The sequence below is a fragment of the Macaca nemestrina genome, chromosome 1, assembly GCF_043159975.1.
Source record: "Macaca nemestrina isolate mMacNem1 chromosome 1, mMacNem.hap1, whole genome shotgun sequence".
In the NCBI taxonomy this organism is placed as follows: domain Eukaryota; kingdom Metazoa; phylum Chordata; class Mammalia; order Primates; family Cercopithecidae; genus Macaca; species Macaca nemestrina.
Genome location: NC_092125.1, coordinates 3,277,882 through 3,299,604, shown reverse-complemented (window position 1 = coordinate 3,299,604; position 21,723 = coordinate 3,277,882). Strand labels below are relative to the sequence as shown.

The 21,723-nt window shown below is 45.4% G+C and overlaps 1 protein-coding gene across 16 annotated transcripts in view; it reads right to left on the bottom strand.

Annotated features, from left to right (window-relative positions):
• The window catches only part of LOC105474705 (SET and MYND domain containing 3), an 813,173-nt gene that overhangs the window by 165,120 nt on the left and 626,330 nt on the right, over positions 1 to 21,723 (bottom strand). For all 16 annotated transcript variants that reach the window (XR_011607705.1, XM_071069323.1, XM_071069331.1 and 13 more), the window contains one exon: positions 5,179 to 5,266. Coding sequence is in view for 15 of the 16 variants with exons in the window: in XM_071069323.1 (XP_070925424.1) it covers positions 5,179 to 5,266 (88 nt within the window). In the remaining variant the exon portion in view is untranslated. The remainder of the gene's footprint in view (positions 1 to 5,178; positions 5,267 to 21,723) is intronic.

The window sequence follows — 21,723 nt, the reverse complement described above, 5'->3', positions numbered from 1 at the left end:
AACCAGGCCTGCGCTTTGGAGTTTTAAAACTTTCAGGCCAGGCGCGGTGGCTCACACCTGCAATCCCAGCATTTTGGGAGGTTGAGGCAGGAGGATCACGAGGTCAGGAGATCGAGACCATCCTGGCTAACACGGTGAAACCCTGTCTGTACTAAAAATACAAAAAATTAGCCGGGCGTGGTGGCGGCGCCTGTAGTCCCAGCTACTCCAGAGGCTGAGGCAGGAGAATGGCGGGAACCCAGGAGGCGAAGCTTGCAGTGAGCCGAGATCACGCCACTGCACTCCAGTCTAGGCGACAGAGCAAGACTCTGTCTCAAAAACAAACAAACAAAAAAACCCGAAAACAAACAAACAAAAACTTCTAAAGACCTGTTCTTTCTTCACACTCCTAGATGTGTTCTCTTTAAATCTAGTCATAAATAAATGCAGTCCTTTATTAAATTGGACTAAAGATTAAGTTAATTCGGTTTTAAATTATTTACTCTGTTAGCTTCTGTTTAAAAACTGATTTGAAATTAAAGATGCTTTAGAGAGATTCCTTTTTCAAAAGGAAGAGCTCATGTTTGCTTCTGTGTTATCTGAGTTCTGGGCATAGATGAACCCAAATACACACACAACCCACAGGCACACACTAGGTGGAGCAATGTGAAGAAATAGATTTCCACGGGATCTCATCTTTTTCGATTATAAAGCAAAAGTGACCCAAGCCTATACTTAACCAAATAATTAAAATCTGTGTTATTTTAAACCCCCAAAATAAGAGACAATATTAGGAACGTGGCTTATCACATAAATTGCTGGCAAGGGAAACGATGCTTTAAAAAGGATGGGGAGAAGACTCAATATCCGCTTCTCAGTAACACTGACTTTCTGATTAACTATGAGTCAATAACAATCTCATGTAGCCTTGGAGTGACTTCACTTTTTAAAACTGATATTCCCTGTCTTAGAGGGGCAGTCAGAGGACTGAGGACATGGTTTATGGAGCATGCTTTGAATCCCTCCCCAGTGAATTCTCTGGGAAACAGAGCGAAGGCGAGAGTGCAGGACCCTGGGACCTCATAGTTTCTTCACTGTGCACTGTTAGGCGAGTCGGAGACCAAGGAGGGTCCTGAGCTGGGACTTGCCCTACTCTCACTCCTGTCCCACCTTCACCCAGTGGAACTCCAAATTCATCTGCTTTGTATGTTGTCATTCCAGTGGGAGAAAAGGTTTTGAAGATCGGAAATGGCAGCCTAGCCTTCGACTGTAGTAAAGCTAGATTCAGATCTAATCTAGTCCTGTCATTTATCAGACTTGAGGTTCTGAGAAAGTCAGAGTGCTTAATGATACACCAGAAATAAAAATGACTAATGTCAATGTAAGAATGAGTAATATACTGTATGTAAAATGACGCAATTTGTCATGTGTCCTCTCATGAGCCAGGTGGAGTGCTGGGTGTCACAGACACAGTGGGGAACATTTCGTGGCATGCACAAGGCACACACGACACAAGCATTAGTGCCTTCCACCTTCCCTCTGTGACGTGACCTCTGAGCCTGACTGGGCTTAAAGAAAGTGGTTCAGTGGACTGACTTTAACTGAACTTCCCTTCATGCCCCCACACCCCTCCCACTCCCACATGACCTGGTCTCTTTACAATCCATGCTTTCTGTGCCATCCCCAGCCCCTAATTCAAAACCCTCTTCATGGAGGTCCTAACAGAGCATGCCCAGCCCTGAACAGCCAACCCACTGTGTATGCTCCCCTCTCTGTCCAGCAAAACCTTCGTCTTTGAGTGTCCATGCCCTTCTCAGAACATGGTTTTCCAAAACATTAGCAAATACTTCTAATAAACCAATCAAGCCATTCCTGACAGTGGAGACGAATACCTTTATGAACTTTCACAGGAAATATATTTTCTTTCCAGCAAAGGCTTCCCAGAGGCCCAATATCTTACTCCAAAAGATGAGTTCCTTGATGAGAATTTAAAGCACCACAATGCACAGCTGAGAGCATTTTCTGTCACACCCACTGCAATTTTAGGATGAGTCCTGTCTTGGAGGAATTGACCCTGATCCTAAAAAAGGTCCACTTCCTGAAGAAAAGTGAGTCCTTGATTTGCTCTGGCATTCATCTGACATGTATGTTCAAAGTTTGCTGAATGTATCCTCTAGAGGTTGGGGGAAGCAGTATCTTAGGCAATGCACTGATTTTGTAACAGATTGCTGGGCTAACCTCTGTGGCTTTTCATTCCAGGATTAGAGATTTGACGAACTATCAGGAGGAATGACTGTCTCTTACACAATGCTAGACATTTCTGTGGCAAGACTTGTACCTTATTTTAACATTGTGCTGTTTGACCTCCACGATTATTTGCCTGTTCATTTATGTATGTTCCCACTTATTCTAAAGAGGTTTGAGGTGACAGGCCTTAGAAGTAAAAGCCAGATGTGATGTTCTGCAGCCACTCATAGGAATGCATCTACTTTATCCCCCAGCAAGCTGGAAGGGACTACGTGCCAATTTTCCTTCGCAACACTGGCAACTGTCTCTTGGCAAACAAGGCAAAACCTTTCCTGCAAAGCACCCCAGTGAGCAAAAAAATGGAATAATTTTAACTAAGAGGCTTTTCCCCCAAGTTACTACTGACATGTATTTGCTCAAAGATTTAGTCCCTGGCATGTGTGTGGTGTTTATTACAAGTGACTCTGTTCCAGTAAGGAGCTGAGCTCTAGACCTAGCAGGGCTGGATAGCCTACCCAAAGAGAATAGATTCTTAATGGACAGAACAGATACCCTTTTTTCCTGAATACTTTTAAATGACCATAAGAGGATCAGGGGAAAAGAGAAAGAGAAGCACAGTAAATTCACTTGGGAATTACTCAACTCATTGAGATTCAGACTGTCAGTCCACAGAGTCTGTATCCACTTGATCATATTACTCTACTGCTTAAAAAATCATTGCACGGCCCCCTCTCACCTATGAAGTCTAATCTGTGCATGGCAGTTAAGGCCGTGCCACCTTCCCCTCCTCTCATACTGCACAGTCGGCAGCTTCTCAGCAGCAGTGCATGTTCTGTGCATCTGAACACGTCATCCCTTGTGTTGGACGCCTCTTCTCTTGGTTGGCCTGGTGAACTCCCACTAATCCTCCCAGACGCAGCTCACTGGTCACCTCCTCTGTGAAATCTTTTAACTTCCCAGAGTTGACTATTGTGTCTTTGACGCCGCTGTAAGTCTAGATCTTTACCAAAATATGTATTAATGGACATTTTACTACCCCGCTATGCAGGAGAGTAGTGAATGCAGGGCTGTGTTTTCTAACTTCTGTCTGAACCATCAGGTGAATGATGACCGGCAAGGTACTCAGCATACAGTCCGTTTTCAGTAAAACCTTGTACGGTTGAAACTGAACTCTGGCTGGGTTATCCGGGGGCCCCAATACCATGGCCAGCGCCCAAACAGAACGAGTGTACTCCTCTGCGCATGAAAAGCTCTTTGAGCCCATGAACGGGGCCTCCTGTTCCAGAGTGGACTGTTTTCCCAGTATCTTCTATCTCATCAGAGACAGGGCTTCAAACCCCTCCTTAATTTCAGTTCCACCCCTCAAAACCAGTTGTTTTAATACTTCCTACCTCAAACTGAATAGAAAATTCTAGAAATAATCGGACCCATACTATCACCTTCTAATCAATATTAATGCAGCCCAAGATCACAGTAGTAAGATGATATTATACTCTTAAGTGTTGTTAAATTTTGCTGTTTACTAAAGCCCTAATTTATTTTCACATGTTCTTATGCGTATTTACATATTTGAACTTTTTGATCCAAATAGAAATTGTATATATGTTCTTGTTATATTTCATCTCTTTAAAACTTGGACACCATTTAAACATTTAGGGATCTTTTGAAGCCTTTTTTTCTTTTGAGATACAGATTCTATCATCCTCCCTCTATTATCCTCCCCATCTACGTCACTTTGGAGGTTTCAGAAACCCGTCCTCAGTATCTTTGTTCAAGGCATGGAATTATGAATTAAAGAGGACCGAGATGGAACAACAACACTCCAGAATGACACTGAATCGTTTAACATCATTTTTTCAGTGTAGCTATTCAGTTAGTTTTGCTAACATCTAACATAAGTTTCTTGACTACTTTTCGTCAAATCCCTTTCTGAAGTCTCGATACAAACGTTACCACTCTCTCTGGATTCACTCGCTCTTGGAGAAACCCTGCAGCATCATGATGATCACTGCTTTCTTTTCCATTCCTTAGTAACCAGTCCGAGATTCTCTGCCAAGACTGCTAATCAGCTCAGAGGGCTATCAATTCAAAATTATGTCCTTCACCTTTACAACTGGAAGCCTCCCTCTACCTCCCTCTCTAGCTCTCTACAACTCTTTAAATAGCATTGTCAGCAAATTGGAAACGTTCTTAGTGCCTGGGATGTAATTTACCCCAAAGTCTCTGAATGACCTTTTGCAGTCTTTTCATCCACCTTGATCTCTTCCTTCGTGCCTGCTGTCTCCCTTCATCGCAGCTTTGCTCCAGTGAACTCCTCTACCAGCAGCGGCCTCCCTCTCAGCCTCGGCCTATCCAAATCCTGCCCCGACTCAGGCTATCTTTTGCACCGTAAAACATCCGTGGAGCCTTCCCCATTGACCTTTATCCTACGTGATCTCTCCTTACTCTGAACTTTGGCCCACCTGTGGTCATTACTATTCACGCTGAGAAAATGTGTCGTGCAGCAAATCCCCGCTGGCACTGTAGTCATGCCTGGTTTAATACGAAGCTTCTGGGTCTGAGGGTCAATGGCACTGAATGACAAGGATTCCGAGCTATTCTTTCCTGGAGATGTCAGTGGTTATGGGAGAAGATAATTGAGGAATTTGTCACCTTTTACACGTAAAGAGACTAATACTTACTTTCCTACTACTATTGGGCCATGAGTGTTGATTATTACCTAAAGGTAGTGAGTTATTATTCATGCTGATCTTGCCACGATCTTCCTTGTCATTACTCAAACCGCTGACCGGGGTTGGGGGTGCGGCCTGTGACCATGGAACAGAGTGAAAACCACTGGCTCATGGAGAGGTCAAACCCTGCCTTTGGCCTCATTACCACAGGGCTTCAAGGAAACAAGAAAACAAGAAAACAATCCCAACAGTCCAGCTCAACCCACAGGCGAAAGGATACTCCAGTGTGCCTTCAGTTCTTCAATTTTTTTCAGGGATTCTTGAACTTCCTTCCATACTTGCTCATCACCAGTTAGCATATCAGCATCCTGCTCAGGCCAGAAAAGGAAGACAAATAACCCAATTAGTAATAAGCAAAGGACCTGAATAGACCTTTCTCCCAGATATACAAAAGGCCTGCAAGGCCATGAAAAGATGCTTGACATCATTTATCATCAGGGAAATATAAAGCAAAGCCACAGTGAGATATTACTTGATACCCACTACCACAGCTATAGTCAAAAAGACAGGATAACGGCAAAGGCTGGTGAAGACGTGGAGAAACGGATACCCTCACACACTGCTCATGAGAATGCAAAATGGTAGCTTTGGAAAACACTCTGGAAGTTCCTCAAAGGGTTCAACGTAGAGTTTTCATATTACCAATTAGAGTTACCATATTAACAATCCTACTCCTGGGTGTCTACCCAAGAGAAATGAACACATATGTTCAACAAAACTTGTTCACAAACATTCATAGCAGCGTTGTTTATAATAGGCAAAAAATGCAAACAACTCACAGGTCTATCAACTAACATGGTATATATGCAGACAATGGAATATGATTCTACAATCAAGTACCGACACATGCTACAACATGGATGAACCTTGACTACGTTACGCTAAGCGAGAAGCCAATCACAAAGACCACACGTATGACTCCATGGATATGACATGTCCAGAAGAGGCAAATCCACAGAGACAGACAGTCGATCAGTGGTTGCCTAGGGCTAAGAGGACTGGAGGGAACTGGAGAGTCACTGCTAATGGGTAGGGGTTTCTCCGGGGGTGATAAAAATGCTCTAAAATGGACACCATGCTAGCTGCACAACACTAAAGAGACTGAAAACCACTGAACTGTACACTTTAACTGGGCGAATTTCATCACACGTCAATTATACCTCAATAAAGCTGATATTTTTAAAAAACAGAAGGGGAACAGGATAAATAGTTATTTGTTAGGAGACCTACAGCTAAAACCTTACTAAGAATAAAATACAACTACACCCATGTGAAGCAATTCTGACTCTTCCACCTAAACACAAAACCCCCAACACTGAAAAAATGCAGAAGAACATAAAATTATGAGCTACCACGTACGAAATGTCTGCCCTCCTATTTAGTAAGCAGGTCTTCTGTTTCCCGTTGGCCAGTGTACCTCTGGCATCTAGCACAGTGCCTGGCACATAATAGTTGCTTAATCAGCACTTGTTGAATGAATGACTGAAAACCACATGTGCACACAATGCTGAAGGCTTTACTGATATTGTCTTATCTTCACACAGTTCTTTTATGTAAGATCATATCCTATGGGGTAACACAGGCAGGGAGTGGGAGAAGTCTACCCTGGGTCAGGCAATGACTATTGTCTACAGAATACTGAAAAATAATAATAAAACCAACGAAAAGTACGTCTGATGTTTACTACATGCAACAACTCAGAGGTGAAATATTCTTCCCCCCAGGTCAGAGGGTGCCTAACATCTTTCTCCCTAATATATCACTGATCCTACCCAGTTTATAGATGGCAAAACTGAGACTCAGTTAAGTGATTTTCCTGAAAATCACCAGCTTGGAACCAAAATTTCAACCCAGGTCTGTCTGATTCCAAAAGGCTATCTTCTTGGCAAATGTTACTCTGTTTACCACAGATGCTGCTATGGTCTTTTCAGCATGCTCAGCAAGTCCTGCTTCTTTAAAGTTTCACTAATAGGTAGCCACCAGCCAGGTGTGGCTATTTCAATTTCAATTAATTAAAACAATAAAAAACTCAGTTCCTCAGCTGCAGCAGCCACATTCCAAGAAGCTAACAGCCACATGTGGCTTTGGCTACCACACTGAACAATCGAGATACAGAACAGTTCACTATGTCACTGCAGAAAGTCCTGTGGGACGTGCTGCTTTCAGGTGGCTCGTCAGAGGGTAAGCACTCTTATAAGACACTATTCAAAACTAGGTGTTCAATATCCATGAGACTTTCAACAGGTGTCAGGGACAAGAACCATCCTAGGAGGTTATATGAAAGCAGGGCCAGCGTGGGGGTGACATAAGGGTGAGGAAGGAGGGACTTTTTCATACTCTAGACATCTCCCTGGAGACTCTTATGTGCCCGTTGAAGGAGGCTTATACAACGACCCCATGAGAGCCACTGCCAGACTCAGCCTGTGTTTCTGGGAAGACGAAACATCACTTAAGTGCGCGGGGGCAGAAAAAAAGGCTGGAGGGCACTACGAGCCACGGAAAACAGATCCTGAGACTCTCCTTCGCAGGCTGAGGCAGTGGGTGTGTGGATGAGGAGAGGGGAGCACTTCTGTCTGTGTAATTCGGCTTTGCGGGCCTCTGTGTGTATGTGCTGTGCCTGTGTGTGATATAGTAGAATGGTTTTTAAAAGGACACCATAGGTGCACTTTTTTTTTTAAGGAAATTCTAAATACATCCCTAGGTTTCTGTACACAAACGACGGAGGAGATAAAATGCTCTTAAGACGGTAAACAACAGGCTAGGTGTGGTGGCTCATGCCTGTAATCCCAGCACTTTGGGAGGCTGAGACAGGAGGATCACCTGAGGTCAGGTGTTTGAGACCAGCCTGGCCAACATGACAAAACCTCGTCTCTACTAAAAATACAAAAACTAGCTGGGTCTGGTGGTACGTGCCTGTAATCCCAGCTACTTGGAAGGCTGAGGCAGGAGAATTGCTCAAACCTGGGAGGCGGAGGTTGCAGTGAGCCGAGACCATGCCACTGCACTCCAGCCTGGACAACAGAGCAAGACTCCGCCTCCAGAAAAAAAAAAGAAGAAGGTAAAACAACAGTCTCCCTCCGAATGCCTGCTCTAAGTCCATCGTCATCTCCTAAAAATCACCTCAGTCTCCTGTTCCAAAGCCTTCAGCAACTTCCCACAGCCTCCCAGATCAAGCTTACCCGTTAGATCTTGGCCGTCGTGGCCATTCCTGAGTGAATATTCCAGTTTTACATTTCACAACTGGCAGCTTAAACCCTAGACCTAAGCTTGCTAGTCTCTATGGTAAGCAGAATAATGGACCCCCAAAGATGTCCACGTCCTGCTCTCCAAAACCTGTGAATATGTTCGGTCACACTGCAAAGGGGAACTGAGTTGTAGACGGGATTAAGGTTGCTCATCAGCTGACCTTAAAATAGCTGAGAGTTCCCTGGACTTGCCCGGTGGGTCCAGTCTAATTACAAGGGTCCTTAGAAGTAGAAGAGGGAGGCAAACGAGGAGGTCGGGGGATGTGCTGTGTAACCAGAGGCTGGCAAAGGCAAGGAATCCAGTCCCCTGGAGCTTCCAGAAAGGACAACAGCTTTGCCCACACCTTGATTTTGGCCCACTGAGACTTGGGTCAGGCTTCCAGCCTACAGAACTCTAAAATAATCAATCGGAGCTATTTTAAGATGCTGTATTTATGATCAATTGTTGCAGCAGCTATAGAAAATGTGGTCCCTGGCCGGGCGCGGTGGCTCAAACCTGTAATCCCAGCACTTTGGGAGGCCGAGACGGGTGGATCACGAGGTCAGGAGATCGAGACCATCCTGGCTAACACGGTGAAACCCGGTCTCTACTAAAAATACAAAAAATTAGCCGGGCGAGATGGCGGGCGCCTGTAGTCCCAGCTACTCGGGAGGCTGAGGCAGGAGAATGGCGTGAACCCGGGAGGCGGAGCTTGCAGTGAGCTGAGATCCGGCCACTGCACTGCAGCCTGGGTGACAGAGCAAGACTCTGTCTCAAAAAAAAAAAAAAAAAAAAAGAAAAAAAGAAAATGTGGTCCCTAACATACCTTCTGCTCTTCTGGCCACTGGGGCTGTTTGTGCCTGGCCCTCTCTGTACCTGAAATTAGTCAGTCAGATCACTCATTTATTCCATTAACACTTACTGAGTACCTAACCAGGCACTGTTCTAGGCAGTAGGGATAGAGCAGTACATAAATCAGATAATCATCATGTTCACACTGAAGAGGCAGGTGGAACACACAGTAAGAGAAGATACACACCTGCGCGCACACACACGCACACACACACATTTTGTTGGGGGAAAAACAGGGAAGAGGCATGGGGAATATTGGCACCAGGGAGTTCATTTTAAACAGGACGATTGGGGCAGGTCTCACTAAGATGGTATTTGAGTAAAGCTCTAAAGGAGGTGGAGGTGTAGGAGACAGGAGTTCCACGGAGCGGGGAGGGCAAGTGCAGAGGCAGAAGAATGCCTGAATATTCCAGGAACAATAGAGGCCAGTGTGGCCAGAGTTTGTGGACTGCAGTGTGTGTGCATGTCCTGTCTTCCCCACTTAATTGTCAACTCTTTAGAGCTGAATATAGGTCTTCTTCTTCTTTGATCCGGCCTCTCCCAAATATCCAGCACGTAACAAACGCTCTGCTGAATGTCTCTAGAACGGATCTGGAAGAAGTGAACTAACTTGGTAATGATTTGATGTCTCGGTGTTGATTTCAGTTATTCCTCACTACGTCTTTGAAAGGCATCAATACCTGTAATTTACAAATGAGGTGCAAGATAGTCCTGAAGGTTACATAATTGGTCCAAATGTCCTTCTACCCCTGATTACCAGAGGTAGGATTCAAACCCAGGTCTGGCTGGCTCCAGTGCCCATTCTCTTTCTACTACCTTCATGCTTAAATTTTGTTTGTTTCTCTCCTGGACTTGCTTAAAAGGTGAAACTCATGTCTGAGTTAATACATTCAAAGTATCTTCACCCATGTTTCCTAAGCTCTTCCTAGTACTAGTACTTTAAAGAGGAGAGTAAAATCCTCCAACATAGAACCCACAGCAGATCTCGTATTCTTCTATCAAGCAGGGTGAGACGGCAGCCCAGGGCAGAACAATTTCATATGGGAATTATAGTCACAACTACATTTGCCACCAGTGAACATAATCTGATTAGCTGTTCTTTCAGGTTGACCCTAAGCCTTTATTTGCTTAACAGAAGAGCAAGCAGGCTTTGAAACTGCTCCTAAACATTTAGAAACGATACCTCTGAGAGCATCTTACCCTGGAGCTAGACAAAGTCACATTCACGAACAGCTATCACCTCCCTGCATTGTTCCACTACGGTGACTGCCTCTCAGGTTCCAGCTTCCCCTGACCCTACCCATCCACTGTGGCTGCTACTCACAATTACGTCTACACTGGGTCTGTCTCATCTCCCCTCTCTCCACCCCGGGCCGGAGGAAAACGTTCAGTTGCACAGGTGTATCAATAGGGCATGTGTACAGAAACAGAAAAACTACTTAGGGAAGCATAATTTAAATCTTCTACTTTTCTGATTTGCAAATAGGAGAGTAAATTACTATGTTTTTTATCACAGTCCCTGAGGTATAAAATTAGTAAATTTATATCCTTATTTTCATTATTTCATATCCAAACGCAAGGACACTTGATATAATTCAGGACAAAGTTATTCAGGAAAACAAAAATCTCTTTGAATTTTACTTTTACCACGTAAAAGGAGCTTGAATGGGTGAGTCCTGACATTTTTTTTTAGGGGATAGAAATACTCATTTTACATTCATTTAAACATCAAATATACTATTGCTGAATTTTCTACAAATGCTAAAAAGAATTCAGCCTAGAAGCAGAAGGATTCCTAAGAAAGTTAGCTTTCCTGGGAAATGACTGAGAGAATTAAGAACCTGCTGGTTCCAGCACTGGTGACATCTCTGCCCTGACCCACTGCATGACCCTGGACAAGCCTTCCTTTTCCCGGCCCTCAGCTTCCTCGCCTGAGAAGGAGCAGCTGGTCTAGGTGGCCGCTACGGAACCACTCTAGTGATCGCAGCAGTGCAGAGCCAGTCTAGCTCCACCTCCGGCGACCACTCTTGCACAGCCCCAGGGAAGTCCTTCAATTTAAACAGTACGATCGTGGAGATAGTTCATTTCAGGCAGAACTGTGCTGCTGTTCTCAGGTAAGAACGAGTCTCATTTCTCCATTCTCTCTCTGACCGCACAAGACCCTTGACACTGCCCTCCCAATTCACTCACCCCATTCTTTCCCCTCACAGCTCCACCCCAAAATCCTACCCACGCCCGTCTCTGACTGCACTGCACCCACGCTTCCAGCTAAAATCGCCGTCCTGTGGCTTCTGTCAGGACTCGTAACGTGGTTTCCGCCGTTTCCTCGGCTCACCACTCCATTTAACTCTTTGGCTTTCTTCCCGTTTGTCCTTTGGGGACACAGCCCCTGAGGTCGTCTATCAGGAAACCTTCTCTGGTTCTGCCTTCTGGGTTAGCCTGGCCCTCCAGGCCCCTCTGCACACTCCCTAGCCCTGAGCTGACATGAATGATCTCCTGGGCTGCCTCCCAGGTATCCTGAGAAGGCCCTGAGGGGCCAGGACCCCATCATAGCTGTATTCCCAGTGCCCGCAAGGTAAATCACTCAGTAAATATTTGGTGATGGAGTGAATGAGAAGTGGTCTTCCACAACCCATGGGTGACAGTATCACAAGAATAAAATACCTCAACTCCACCACAACAAAGAGAATCCCAACCAAGACAACAGGTTGTTCTTTTCACAGCACGCGTCTACCTTGACTCTAATATTACCACACTAAGGTTAGATACGTTCCCACTGCAGCTGTGGGTATTTGTCAAATACTACAGCTGGCATTGGTCATCTTTTAGAGGCTAAGTGTGACACCCTCCCCCAGTGTAGGAAACCCCATGCTGACTCCGGACCCAGGCTTTCTGACAATCGCATCAAGGGTTATTTAGGGGAGTGGGCTCGGTTAACTCTCCTGGCTTCTACCTTAAACACCATCCTGAGTTTCTAATAGTGCTCTTGGCCCAGAGGTCCCTGGCTCCATCTATCCCTGGATGAATCAGTGAGGCCACCTACATTCCTTCATCCATAGCTGCTGAATCAATACCCTGGGATCATTTCCTTCACTGTAAAAATAGGTACCAGATGATATGAGATCATCTCACCACCACATAAAAGGGTATCACTCAACAAGGTTATATTCAATTGGCCAGACGCTTCCTTTGGGTTTCAGAGTGGGAAGTTTACGTGCCAGATACCAGTAGTCGCTGTCAATAACAAAGCTATGTTTCTTCCACAGGGAAAGTTTGAAGTCCAGCCAGTCTAGCTGAGTATAAACTCGGGAAAGTGGCCACTGGCTCTGTCGGGTTAAACATCACACAAATCCGCCCAGACCCACCTTGCAGCTCGAACACTCGAACAGATGTGTTCACTTAGCTTGCAAGCGTTTGATGTTGAAACTCTTATGCTGGGCCGATTTCAGATGGTTCTCATTTAAAAGAAGAGGAACAGGAGAAAGGTAATCTGCTTACCAGTACTTCCTGTTATCCAGGACTCATGCAAACTCTAATTAGGTTGAAAAGAGATGGCGTACAGGATGGAAAATAAAATTAATTAACACATAAACTTTTCCAGTAATTCAACAATTCGTGTCTTAAAAGGAAGAAAGGTTTTTAGTTTTTAAAGTAGAATGAGGTTCAAATACATTGTCTGCACTCAGGACAGAGATTGGAAAGTCCTGAAATTCAAAATTATGAGGTAATTTGCAGTGTCTTTGACTGAGGTAGTCTGATTGGGGCAATATACTTGGACTAGATTAATATCATTCAAAAACCTTTATGATTAACAGAAAACATCTTTGCTGGAACCAATTTCCACCTCCTTCGGCAAAAACAACTGCAAGCAGTTCAGATGTAACTGGAGGGCAACAGTGTCTGTTTCATAAAGCGGAAAAATAGTGGCTAAAAATAGAGCATTCACTGTATCAACTACAGACCAGGCAGCGGGCATTATGAGCTGGGGAATAAGGAAAAGGAGGGAATGTTCTCAGGTGGAAGCACGATCAAATTGTAGTATGTTCTAATTAGCAATTAATCAGCAATGTACACAATGATTAACAGAACTTAGTGAAAAAGAATGCCAGGCTTGGAACCATGAGATGTGGAACTGAATCCCCACTGCATATCCCTGCTGCATGGCTGTGTAGTCTTGGCAAGTCCTTCAACTGTCCTGAGGCCGAATTTCTTCAGTGGCAACAATTTTCTAAGGAGATGCACCTTCTCATCCTTTCCTCTGCACCCTCTAGAGTTCCTTATATCCTAAATGTCACAGTGGCCCGAGTTTTCAATCCCCAGCCAACAGGAGGCTGACTAGAGTCAGCTGCGTTTGGTGGGAAGGAAAAAAACGGTGGAGGAGGGAGCACATTACGACGTAATCAAGAACCAACTATGCTGTGGCCCCACATCTCTGCACATCCCAATCCCTTTGCCGGGAAGGCTCTTCCTCAGCATAGTCATCCAAGCAAACTTCTCTGATCCGACACAAACCACACCAGACAGCCTCTGACATCCACAGGCACAATCCCTGCGCACCTTCCACTGGCTTTCACGATGCGTGCTCTGCTGCCTTGCGGCAGTGAGTGTAACTGTGATGCAGACGAAAAGCATGTCCTCCAGATGCTGTCATCAGCCCACAGATGAAGTAAAATTGGCTTTGAAAGGTTATTTTTTCATCTGTTTCATGAAATTGTGGGATCTCAGTGCCTTTAACAGATGTCCACAAGCAGGACGTAGCAGGGCTTTGAATTCTGAGTCCAAGCAGCTGCTTGCATCCTCGCAAGAGCCCAAAGTTCCCGCCTCCTGCTGCTTCACCCACCTCCCTGAGCCGGCCGACCCCAGGGTGGATGTCCTCCTCTCAGATGAGACAGCCATCTCCCGTCGGGCAGCCCTGTCACTCCCTTGGATCCAACTGAGGAGCACTTGGGCAATCAGGGGCTGTGAACCCAGTCCAAACACAAATGCTCGTGGCGAGGAGAGAAACTCATGCAACAGCTGAAGCCACTGGCAGCTCTGTTCCGTTCCACTTTACATTCCCACCGTCGCTGCCACATTTGCCAAATGCCCATTTAGCTTTAGATCTCAGGCAGAAACAGGGCTCTCCTGCAACTACACATTTCTGCAAAGCCACACGTTCAAACCAACTGCAGTTTCAAGGTTCAGTCTCCAGCTACACAGAATTGCCAGAAGGAAGGGAATATTCCCTTTGTGGCTTCTGGGAAAGGGGCCACAGCCTTGAAGGCAGGAAGTCAGAACTTCTAGAACCACAAAAGGCCTTTTCCAGCTACAGCCTCAACACCTCCCCTCCCTCTGTGTGGGGTGTTCCCATCCCAGCGAATAAAACTGCTTCTCAGAGAAGTAAGCTCATGTGCTTACATAAAATCAAGTCAACCTGGAGAGAATAAAAACAGCATCTACACATTGAGGGCAGTTTGAAAGCCTACCTCTGTCAGTGGTGCTTGCTAAAAATGAGACTTTTGCAGAAAAGCCTTTTGTAGAAAACTAGCATGATGGGCTGATATACAAGGGCAGTTAAACACACATGAATACTTTTAGGAAGGAGACACTTGCTTGCACCCTCCCCCCATACTGGAAAGATATGTTCCTGATATGATAACATATAATGGGGATTCGATGACGCAGAGGGCTATGAGCTCCACTTGCAAGTGTATATTCAGACAAATTCTTTTCACATCTGTAGAGAGACTACCAAATGGACGGCTTAGGCTGCTGTAAGGCCATACTCACAACTCCTACCAAAGTCCTGCCAATACTGTTGTGTAAACCCTACCAGGTGGGAGGTTCGAGATTCTAGGAAAAATGCAAAGATTTTGTGGGAAGACTGTTCTCCTGATAATAGCCATTAAGATAAAGTACATCTCCAAATTTCTGGGTGAGTTTTGTTGTAATGAAGACCAAAGCCGTAGCCCTCATCTCCTTTAATCTGCCAAATCTCCATCTTTTATATTTTCTTCTTTGGGGACAGATGCTCTCATTCTCCTCTGCAAACAGTTAAAAATGCTTTAAGCTGCAGCAGAACAGATTCAAGTGAGGTTTAAGGGGCAGGGTCCTGATGGCAAAGGTTAGGATAACCTAGATGTGGTCACTCCAGAGACATTCAAACATAGCATGAATGATAGCTTGATTTGGGTTCTGTGCTGCTGGCATGTAAGACTGTGTGACAGGCAGCACTATGAACGTGGAACTAAGGAGGCCGGACCTGGTCCCAGCTCTGCCACTGGCCAGCTGTGAGGCCTGGAGTCTAACAGTGCCCCCGGCTCTGCTTGCCCAGGTGAGAACTTGGTCAGGGTTACCATCGAGATGCAAACGAATCCTTCCACTCCATTAGTTGCCTATGTCTAAAGTATATGTTGTCCATGAAAAGAGACCTGAAATTCTGATAGAGTTACTGGGGTTTGTGATTGTGCAACAACTGTAAACCCCTTTGTTCTGATTTGTACCTCCTTCCATTTTAAACTGAGTTTTCTCATATATAAACAACCCCAGCCATAGCACAGAGAGTCTACAGGACCGAAGACAACACTCAACATGGTGCTACCTTCTGCCAAACCAAGAATTTGACAATGGTTATTTAGCTCACATATTCCCTCTAACATTTGTATGTATAATGATTACAGGCAATATTCCAAGCTTGGGTAAACATGGTATTTGCTTATCTGCTAAAGCAAGCACATCAGATTATTTCATCTGTGGTTCTGAATTAAAGGAATAGTTTAGCTGGGATCCACAATGACAGCTTCACATAACAAGTCCCTGGGACACAAGTCTAGACATAGTTTTTTAGGAGGTAATCTTAGGGGTCATCTAAAGAAATGATTTAATTTGACATTAGAACCTCTCTCTTAACATCAGTTAATGGAAGGTTCCAGAGCTTCCCCAAGTCTTCAGAGTTGGGCTGCAGAAATTACACAGTTTTACAAACACTCCATAAGGCAGCGCTGAAATCCTCAGACCATGTGTCCAACAAGTCAGAAGTTCAAAAGAAACATGTTACTGAGGGAAAGAATTACTTGAATCTCTCAGCCTTTAAAAAAAAAAAAAAAATCTAGAATTGTATTTTGTACCTCAGTGGAAAAAAAGCCAGTGTTCCTTCAATTATTCTAAAACAAACAAAAAATTCCGTAGTCTGTGAATTAATCCATACAGAGATCTGTCCCTGGAAGCTGAAGGGGGGGTCACCCCAGAGGGCAATCACTTGGCCTAAAGGCCTGGTGAGGAGAACACTACTTTTGAAAGTTTGGGAGGAGACGGGGGTGACCAAATTCCATGGTACAGCTCTTTTGTGCCCCCCCCACCCATCCCATATACATGAGAGAGACTACACAAAATCACCAGGACTCAGATGCTCTTGCAAGCAACTTTGCGGCCCGTGGAAGTGAAGTGCTGGCTGACGGCACGGAGAGCCTCTTCCTGGCACGCCACCAACAGAAAGCACATGTCTGCGTTTTCGATTCCAGTAAACTCCAGGCTGGCCCTCAGCCAGAGGACCTCTTTGTAATGTCAAAGATAAAAGCACTGGCCGTGTTTGGCACCCTGCCTCCACCTCCATTCTCTTGTAACCCTCTCATAAACCAAGCATGCATTACTGTTAACAGAGTCTTCCAGACAAAGGTCTGATGGAGCTTCATAAACATTACCAGATGGCGATCAGACAGGTCCCTACTTCACAGGAAGAAAATGAGGGACAGGGAGGGGCGAGGGATTCCACTCAGGACATGCTGGATATTATGGGGAAAGCTGGACACAGATACTCAGATATACACTCAGAGTACTCTCGCTACCAGAGAACTGCTCACTGAGCCACCCGAGTCGTGCACATCCTCCATTAGAACCTGGCATGTGGACATCAAACCTCAAATCTGTCCCCAACAGTATAGGTATCATCTTTGTATTATTATCTGATGAAGTTTCTAAATTTTGGATGTTCAAAATGGCTCTTTGGGTATACGAGATGATATAATTCTTTCTTCTCATACCCCTAATATTCTTCCTCTTGCCCAAGGGCATGCGATGATGCCAGTCACAGAAGATTTAGGAAATGATTACCTTTTGATGAGTTTTTGTTTTCATTTTGTGTCACATTCACTGTGGGCCAAAATTACACAGCCCCAGCTGTTTGCCTTTACCATTTCTGTTTTATCCTCCATTTAACTTTTCAGACTTTTCTGAAAGTAAGATTTTTAAGGTTTGTAAATGCTTACCAACTCAAGGTTTTCTTTCCTGGAGGTAAACAAAATTAAAAATCCCTCTTGCTCTGTGCAAGAACAAGGGGTACCCAGACTTTCATTCAGAGGACTTAACATGTGAAAGTCTCAGTTCTTCATTGCCAGTGGAAGCTGGATTGCTCAGGATGCGCTTTTTAAAATATATTTCAGAGGCTTTAATTCACTCCAGAGGGCTGCAGAGGGCTGACTTCCTCCCCTGTGCTACCAAGAGTGCACAAACACACAGATACCCACAGACATGCCCACATACACACACATCCCAGGCATATGCTTTAAGGGATACTGAGGGCTCCGACTTTCCCTCAAACTGCAGACCTGTTGTTCCTCCAGCTTTGGCTCTCCTCTTTGACATCAGGGCCTAGTATGGTGGGTATATACTTAGAATCACCTGAAGAGCTGTTAAGAATACAGACCGGGTTCCATTGAGGCAAATGACATCAGCATCTCTTGGGCCAAGGACCATCAGCGTGGCCTTTGCTGCCTCGGCCGTCGCTCGGAATCTCTGCCATCGTGCTGCCACTTCTCGTGCCGACGTGGGTAAGACTTGCTGCAAGTACTGATGGTTTTGCTTCTCTTTTTTCTTGTCTGCTCAATCTACAGTTCTGTCTCCCATGTTCTCTGCTTTTGCACAAATAGTTTATTTACAATAGCCACAAAAGTGACCAAGTCCATGGCACTATGGGGAATAAATCTCGCACCCTTCAGGTGGTCTTTAGCTCAATATATGACAACATCTCCCCAGTGCACCCCGGGCCAGGTATTGGATCTGAGAAGACACAGCTGAGATGTGGCCTCAGCTTATATTCCAGTGGTTGAAACGGCCAGATAAAAGTGTCATTTCTAAATACCGCACGTGTTAACAGAGAGGTAAGCCCTGGGGCTATGGGAGCAGAGACAGAGCCCTTTGCCCAGCCAGAATTCAGGGAAAATGTCCTGGAGAAGAGGATGAGTGAGTCCAGGCTTGGAGACTATGGAAGTATTAGATGAGGAAAGAAGAGCAGGAAGGCCAGTCCAGAGAGAGAAAGCAGAGAAAGAGGTCCATGGGGAGGCCACGCTGGTGGGTGCTTCTGGTCCACTCACACACCGCAGGGCGGTGCTGCGGAGACGCGGCAGCACCCTGGCCCTCTGCTGCCCCACTGGGTCTGCAGTTACTTGCTGTTCAGAGGCTGCTTTTCCTGAGTTAGAGGCTCTTTTCCCCCCTAAGCTGAAGGCCTTCTTCAGAATAATCCCACAGACCCAAAAACAGAAAGCTGAATTAAACGGTTCATCGGGGGAAAGGGGTGGAGATCAAAGTTTAGACATGAGGTAGAGAGGTAGGGAAGGGGCCAGAGCAAAGAACGAATTTGATCTCGTGTGGGCAACACGGAGACGTGGGGAGATTTTTAAATATAATCACTGTGGTTTTCAAATATTTACCTGGAAAATACCCTGGCAGGTGGGAGGGACTGAAGGCGGAAGGCGTTAGGTAAATATTTCAACAATCCAGAAAGAGATGACATGAATCTGAATAAGGCGGTGGCCTTAGCAAGAGAGAGAGGAAGAGAGAGACTGAAGAGAAAAGGAACAATTCAAGAGAGTGTAACAAGATGATAACCTGGAAGTAAGTCTGTGGAGAGTAAAGGAGGATTCCAGGACAACTGCCATGCATCTGGCTTCAGTGACTGAGCGCATGGCGAAGCCTTGCGGTGAGATGGGGAATGTAGAAAGTGTTTAGCAAAGGGACGGTCGCTGTTAGACATGCTAATATAAGATGTCTGCAGAGAACCCAGGTTGAGTTGCCCCACAGGGAATGGGAAATATGAAACTAGACCCAGAAGACAAGCGAAAGTGAGAAATGGCGATTTGGAAGTCAATGCCACGCAGGTGGAATCTGAAGATACAGGATAGAGGAAATCACCCGATCCAACAGGGCCCAAGCATTTCAGGGGCAAAGTGGGAGAAGGAAAGGAGGGCACAGAAAGGAAAAGAGAGTCTTCCTGGGAGGAAGAAGGAAGGGACAGGGAGTGTGGAACTCAGCAATGGCATCAATGGGGAACAGACTCAGAGGAGGCCACCGGATTTGAAATCAGGGGCTCACCGAGGACATCAGAGAGAGCGCGATTCAGGGAATGATGGTGAAAGCCCATCCCTGGGAGTTAAGAGAAAACAAACAGGGTCATTAAGTGTGCGGGCGACTCAAGGGGTTTCACAAATTAAAGAGGAAACAATGGTTAGACGCAAATGCTGAGCTGGGAAACGAGTTTGTTTCTTCTAACAGGAAAGTGTGGGGAGGTTTATGCCACAGGGAAGGAGTCAGTGGACATGGAGAGGCAGACCCCAACAGATGTGGCAGCGAGGGGGGCGAGGTCCACCAGGAGGCAGGGGGTGGGGTCAAGAGCACAAGTGGTGGAAGCGGGTGGTGGGGACATGGCTTTGGCAAGGAGGTCCCCATTTCCTCTAAGAGGAAGAGAGAGAGTGGGTGCAGATAAGTTGCGTCTGGAAGTCAGCAGGGTGGGAAGCTGAGATGGGCTTTATGCCTGATGGACCCTACTTTTTCCCTATCTAGTGAAATCAAGAGACAACAGAGGCTTAGGAGGACGGAGCAGTGGTGAGGGTCTGGGAGTGCTATCGAGAACGGGTAAAGGGGCCAGCTGAGGACAACTTGGCCAGGAGGAAGCTCAGCTGAGGGAAGGCCAGGAGCAGCCCCAGCACCCGTCTGCAGGACCCTGTGATCCTCACAGCAGCACCGCATTACAGGGGCCTGAACCGCAGGAACACGCTGTTGATGTCATCAGCGGCTGGAGACGGACAAGGCAGGGACGGCAGGAAGAGGGAGTTGAGCTTGGGAGTGGAAACAAACATGGATTCCGACAGAGAAAGAGGGGAAGCTGCCTAGGCTAAGATTTTCAAAAGAGTAATGCCCTTTTTCTCCAACTACACTTTAGCCTGTGAAACCAATTTGTGTGTGTTTGTTGTTTGACCTCCAGGAAGAGCAGTGTTATTTCTGTAATCCAGGTTTCGTGTTAACACATCTGAGAACTGCTTGCCCATCTCCCCATTTCCATTTTCAATGTAGCTGTAATCTTGATAACGAGGGCACAGTAGTCATTAAACTACTGGAAACTATGAGTCTGTCAAGTGCTTGACAGTTGCTTAGGTTCGCATTTGCTTTATTCATTTCTAGCCTGCACAAGGTTCACGTTCTAGAACAAAATCTGAGCACACTGCTGACAAACAGCTGTTACGCATTTCCCAATAGGACAAGATGACCTACCTCACAGGGTTGGCCTAAGGGCTAAATGAGATAATATGCACAGTGCTGTGCATAGCAACTGGCTCACAGTAACCGCTCAACTCACGTGAGCTGTCCTGTTACAGAAGAGACGGACAGCAGGCAGCAGAACAGTGCCCCGGAGATGAGGAGTGTAAGAGGACAACGCTGAGTAACTGAGGTGATGAAGAACGCTTCAGTGCTCCCTGAGCAAACGAGAAAGCATGGAAGAGACAGAGTGGCTGCTCCGAGCGTGCGGGAAACATCCAGAGATCACAGAAAGCTACTCAATTCTTAGGGTTTTTCCTTTCTCCCCAAAGAAACTATTCTTCATCGGGAGAAAGCAGAATAGGAATTTTAGAAAAGCTCACGTGTTTAATTCCAGATGAACTATATTCCAGGATAGTGAAAGAACTTGGTAAATATGGTCATGAAACTATTCTTATTCCTCTCTGAAGAACTGAGAGAAAGGGAATGGCAGCAGAAGACCAGAGTGACAGCAAATATGGTCTCAAGAAAATAAAAACAAAACTCTGTAATGGAAGTCTTCAAGCAGATAAGTCACTGTCTATCTCTGACCAACGCTCACTGAGAATTTTAAAACATGGTATTTCCTAGAGACAGCACAGGTGCGTTGCTGTTCACACTGGAGACAGCGTGGTTCTGTATACACCTCTGCTCTCTCTAGTGAATGCCATTCTTGCGCCTGCAGCACCAAGAACAAATCCTGCCAATCTGAACTCATTTAATTCCATGGAGATTATATAAGTATATGGGGGGAATATTACCAACACCATATTGTTCAATTTCAACAAGGATTTGTTAATATCTTCATTATAATATTCTGGGGGTAAGATAATGCGATCTGGTTAGGATAAGAAAGTATATATACTCTTGTTCAGCCTGGCTGGCTGAACAACCAACCATATCTTAGGATTAACTGATGTCAGGCTTGAATCACTCCTTGGTAGGAATCATTTTCCTTATTTTATAGACATGGGTGAGTTTCAGAGATGGCTAACTGCAGGCCAGATAACAACATCATTTACTGAGGATTTATTGTGCTAATCACTTTAAACGCTGTTATCTTATTTAATCATTTCAACAAAGTATCAGGTAAAAACCAGTCCAGTCCTTACAGAAGACAAGACTCCAGCTGAGAAAGATAGGT